The 6,000-nt window shown below is 34.4% G+C and overlaps 1 protein-coding gene across 1 annotated transcript in view; it reads right to left on the reverse strand.

The window, feature by feature from the left end:
- Nucleotides 1–5,706, reverse strand: part of CCDC152 (coiled-coil domain containing 152) — a 51,860-nt gene extending 46,154 nt beyond the window's left edge. Inside the window, exons 1-2 of the mRNA XM_032278844.1 lie at nucleotides 5,474–5,706; nucleotides 2,772–2,877 (exon numbers count right to left, since the gene is read on the reverse strand). Coding sequence (XP_032134735.1) covers nucleotides 2,772–2,877; nucleotides 5,474–5,560 — 193 coding nt within the window. The 5' untranslated portion in view covers nucleotides 5,561–5,706. The remainder of the gene's footprint in view (nucleotides 1–2,771; nucleotides 2,878–5,473) is intronic.
- Between the last annotated feature and the right edge of the window lie 294 nt (nucleotides 5,707–6,000).

A 6,000-nucleotide genomic window follows, 5' to 3' on the forward strand; every position in this document is an offset into this window, starting at 1 on the left:
AACAAATCTGGAGACAACAGATGCTGGAGAGGATGTGGAGAAAAAGGAATGCTTTTACACTGATCGTGGGAGTGTAAATTAGTTCAACCATTGTGGAAGACGGTGTGGCAATTCCTCAAGGATCTAGAAATAGAAATTCCATTTGACCCAGCAATACCATTACTGGGTATATACCCAAAGGATTATAAATCGTTCTATAGACACATGCACATGTATGTTGATTGTGGCACTGTTTACAATAGCAAAGACCTGGAACCAACCCAAATGCCTATCAATGATAGACTGGAAAAAGAAAATGTGGCACATATACACCATGGAATACTATGCAGCCATAACAAACAATGAGTTTGTGTCCTTTGTAGGGACATGGATGAATCTGGAAACCATAATTCTCAGCAAACTGACACAAGAACAGAAAACCAAATACCACATGTTCTTGCTCACAGGCGGGTGTTGAACAATGAGAACACATAAGCACAGGGAGGGGAATATCATCACACACTGGGGTCTGTTGGGGTGGGCTAATGGAGGGATAATGGGGGTGGTGGGGAGGTTAGGGAGGGATAACATGGGAAGAAATGCCAGATATATGTGATGGGGGGATGGAGGCAGCAAACCACCTTGCCATGTATGTAGCTATGCAATAATCGTGCATGATCTGCCCATGTACCCCAGAACCTAAAGTACAATTAAAAAAAGAAAAAAACCCTTGTTACACTAAAAAAAAAATAAATAATAATAATAATAAAAAGTAAAATATACTTAAGAGAATGAAAAGACAAGCCATAGACTGGGAGTAACTCTTTGCAAAACATATCAGATAATGGACTGGTATCCAAAAACAAGAACTCAAAAGTCAACCTTAAGAATACAAACAACCCAATTAATATCTGAATCAACATTTTACCAAAGAATATATGCAGCTGGCAAATAAGCATACTACAAGATGTTCAACATCATTTGTCATTAGGGAATTGCAAATTAAAACAATAAGATGCAAATTAAAACAATAAGATACTGCAACACACCAATTAGAATGGCCAAAATCCAAGACATTGACAAAACCAAATGCTGGCCAGGATGTGGAGCAAGAAGTCCTCTCATCCACTGCTAGTGGAAATACAAAATGATACAACCACTTTGGAAGATAGTTTGACATTTTCTTACAAAGCTAAGCATACTCTTTACTATATGATCCAACAATTGTGCTCCTTGAAATTTTTACCCAACTAATTTGAAACTTATGTCCACCTAAAAACCTGTACATGGATGTTTATAGCAGCTTTACTTATAACTGCCAAAATTCAGATACAAACAAGATGTTCCTTAATAAGTGAATGGTTAAGCAAAGTGTGGTATATTCATCATGCAACAATAAAATTTTAAAAATTGTGATAGTAAGCTATAAAAAGACATGGAGAAACCCTAAATGTGTATTGCTAAGGGAACACTCAATCTGAAAAGACTACATATTGTATGATTCCAACTATATGACATTCTAGAAAAGGCAAAACTATAGAGACAGTAAAAAGACAAGTGGGTGATAGGGGCTCAGGGGGAGAAAGGGAGGGAGGGGTGAATAAGGGAGCACTGGGGATTTTCCAGGGCAGCGAAACCATTATTTGGTATGATACTTTAATGGTGGATACGTTTCATTATACATTTGTCAAAACTCATAGAATATACAACACAAAGACTGAACACTAATGTAAATTATGAAATTTAGTTAATGATAGTGTATTCATTGGCACATGAACTCTAACAAATGTACCATATTAATGCAAGATATTAATAATAGGGAAGTGGTGGGGTGAGAGAGTATATGGAAACTCTCTGCACTTTCCATTTTTTTCTGTAAACCTAAAACTGCTCCAAAAAGTGACTATACTGAGCCCACACTTAATAAGTGTGGAGCCATGCTTTTCTTCCTTGAGGGCAAAATATCTGTAAAAGTCATTTGTAATTCTTCTCCAAAGAAAATTTGTCTCTTCTTCCCCAGTCGTTTACTCATTAAATCATTTATTTATACAGGTAAGGATTCATAGATGTTTATTTTATACTTTGGGCTATCTGACGTTGTTCCAGCTTTGGCTGTCGACTGCTCTTTCAGGTGGCTTTTGTCTCCCTTTTAACATACTCCCATCAATGTGGGGTATTTTTTTTGTTTGTTTTTTGAGAACTTTCTTACTTTCTGGCCTTACAAATGCTTGAGGCTTATCATATATATTTCCGTCTCAGTCTTATAATCATCCATGTCTCAAAAAATCCTTGGTTCCTTTTATTAGAGAATGGTCTAAGGAACCAACATCTGGGAACCAGGTATGCTCAATGTTAATGGAGCATTACTGTCTCTAGGCCCTCTCAGTTGACAGAGGCGATCAATATATGTGTACAGCTTTATTTTTAACACCAATTTTTGACACATGTGACATTTATTTTGATGTAATTTTAAGGTAGAAATTCAAATTTAATTTTTTCCCACTATTTTTATAGCCTGTATTGAGACTTCAGTTGGCCATTTCTTAGTTGAGTGGCGTCAGAAAGATTATTTAACTTCTGTCATTCTGTGTTTCCTCACTAGTGAGGTAGCGTAATAATACCAGTCTTACATGTCTTTCAGAGCTATAATAAGGATAAAAATGAGATGATAGTCTGGAAAGTTCTATGTGGACTTAAAACACTTTACAAACATATGATGTAATTATTAATCACTGTTGTACTGAAAAACACTTTTATTAGAATTAGCATTCCTCAGGCAGCAAATAACTAACCTTCTTTAATTGAGACTTCCTTTGCTTGCATTACTTTTAATAAACAATTAGTCTTTTCCAACTGAATATCCAGTATATTGTTCTTTCCATTGGTTTCTATAATTTTCTGTAGAAGAAATAGATTACATATTGTTAACAAATCAATGCTGCTAATTTAATTTTTTATTAAGTAATGAAGACTAATGAAAATACAAACCACTTAATATCTGAAAGTCTAATAACAAAATACATATATAGTCACGTACTGCATAATGATATTTTGATCAAGAACAGACTGCATATATAATAGTGGTGCCACAAGATTATAATGGAGCTGCCCTATACAGGTGTACCAATTTTAACTTTTATACCATATATTTACTGTACTTTTTCTATGTTTAGGTATATAAATACTTAGCATTATAATTGCTTCCAATATTCACTACAGTAACATGCTGTATAGGTTTGTAGCCTAGGAGCAATAGGCTATACCATAAAGCCTAAGTGTGTAGTAGGCTACACCATTTAGGTTTATGTAAATATACTCTATAATGTTCGCACAATGACAAAATTACCTAATAATGCATTTCTCAGAACATATCCTTGTCATTGAGCAATATATGACTGTATTTAAAATAAGCCCATTTCCCAATTTATTTTCAAATTAAAAAGTAACATGGTAAAATATTAAAACAGACTATTAGTTATAAATTAAAAGTAAAAATATGACCTAACTTGAACTACTTTCTTTCTAACTATTCAACTCTCAGTCCCATGGTTAACAATTCCTTATATATGTTTCAAGACTATTTCATGACTGTACAGATACAGAAAAAAATCATATGATATTCTGTTCTGCACCTTGGCTGTTTCACTTAGTACTATTATCTGGAAGATGATGTCATGTAAGCACACATAGATCTACCTCATTCTTTTTAACAGCTACATTGAGTTTCATTTTTGAATATGCTGTAATTTATTTAACCAGTCTCTTATTGAGACAGAGACAGAAAAAGAGAGGCCATATTCTAATTTTTGTAATGAATAAACATTCTTAACCATATCTCTTCAATATCTTTGTGAATAGTATAATAAGGCTCCATATACTTTTCAAACAGCTTCAAAATCAATTCATGAACAGTCTTGTGTAATCTATATCTCTACCCACTACCCTAGTCTAATCACTTTTGAATTGATCTCAAAGCAACTCTCTGACCTTATGTTATTTCACCTGTTAATATTTCCATTCATATGTATCTCCAAGAGATGACTCTTTCAAAATATGGCCACAATACCATCATTACCTCAAAAATTAACATTTATTTCTTATTTAAAATGTTTAAGAATATAACAGATATTTCCAAATTAATTTCCAAAATCATTGCACTAATTCCTCTCTCAGCAAAAATGCTTCTTACTCCTTTCTCTTCTCTCTCCTATTATGTTAAAAATCACTTGGTTAAGAACACTTAACTTTATTGTTTAAAAAATGCTCATAATGTTACCTTAAAATACCTACGATCATAAAAATTATTTCATTATGACATTTGTGTGTGTGTGTGCTGAGGTAAAGAAGAAATAGGAAATAATTATCAGAACAGTGAAAATAGAGATAAGTAGTACTCTCCTTCCCACTCTTGTTTAGCAAAGTCACTCCCCAATTCTTTCATTTAACCACCTACATTTTTCAACAGCTATTGAAGGCAGAGGAGGGAGGAAAACCTCAATATACACTTGTATGTTTGGTCTACAATTGGTCCAGATTCAGAGAGAGAGACTTTAAATGGCTTTGCTTTTCGGCAAAAGAGAAGGAAAAGGGAACAGATAGAATAGGAAATACTAAAAAATGAGTAGCTATAATAACAGATTAAAATATGCATCTACTTCAATGTTTCCTGAAACCATTCATGAGTTTATGGACAACCTAGGTTTTCAAGTACAGCAATCCCCCTTTATCCTTGGAGAGATATGTTTGATGACCTCCAGTGGATGCCTAAAACCTCAGATAGTACTGAACTCTATAATGATTTTACCTCTACAAATTTAACTATGATAAATTTATAAATTAGGCACAGTGAGAGATGAACAATAATAACTAATAATAAAATAGAACAACCATAATATACTGTAATAAAAGTTACATGAACGTGGTCTCTCTCTCTCTCTCTGAAATTATCTTATTGTACTGTACTCACTCTTCTGATAACTGATATGGCTACCAAGTGACTAACAGACAATTGGCCTATACAACATGGATACACTGGTCAAAAGGATAAATCATGTCCTGGGCGGGACTGAGAAAGACAATGAAAGATTTCCTTATGCTACTCAGAATAGCGCAGAATTTAAAATTTACGAATTGTTTATTTTGGGACTTTCCCATTTAATATTTTTGGACCACTGTTGACCTCAGGTAGGTGAAACCATAGAAAGCAAAACCTCAGATAAGGGGGACTACTATATGTAGTTTCTGCTTAACTTCAGGAAAAGTACATAAATTATTTATTCCCTGTCCTAGGGACATTTTGATGTATTAGTACAAATAAGTCAAAGCCAGATGTATTTGAAACATGGATTTTTAAAATGAAAGAGAAGAGCGTAGCAAAATATATTATTACCTTGATCATTTTTTGGTATATTTTTCTTTTTTCCCAACTTCTTCCCTTGGTAAAATTTGTTCCATGTTCCCCTATATATTGCAATTGTTTTCTATCTTTACATACCTTTTCTATCTGTGAGAAGTCATTTATAAGTTTGTCAAGATTCACACTGCTAATCTTTTTCACACATGCTTCACTGCTTTGGTCCATGCCTGAAAGTAATAAACAGTAGATAGTGTTAAATAAATCAATCTAAAGCACCATAGATGTGGTCATAGCTCAAACACTAACGTTTCTGTATTCTACTCATAGGGAATCTACTTGGGCTCTATTGCCCTCAGAGAATTTTTGTTATAACCAATATTAACAGTGGTCAGGCTCATGCCTATAATTTTAGCACTTTGGGAGGCTGAGGCCAGCAGATCACCTGAGGTCAGGAGTTTGAGACCAGTCTGACCAACATGGAGAAACCCTGTCTCTACTAAAAAAATACAAAATTAGCCAGGTATGGTGGCACATGCCCTGTAATCCCAGCTACTTGGGAGGCTGAGGCAGGAGAATCGCTTGAATCCGGAGTCAGAGGTTGTGGTGAGCTGAGATTGTGTCATTGCACTTCAGCCTGGGCAACAAGAGCGAAACTCCATCTGAGA

Source organism: Sapajus apella, unplaced genomic scaffold (assembly GCF_009761245.1).
Source record: "Sapajus apella isolate SASKATOON/1434 unplaced genomic scaffold, GSC_monkey_1.0 scaffold11, whole genome shotgun sequence".
NCBI classification, from domain to species: Eukaryota; Metazoa; Chordata; class Mammalia; order Primates; family Cebidae; genus Sapajus; species Sapajus apella.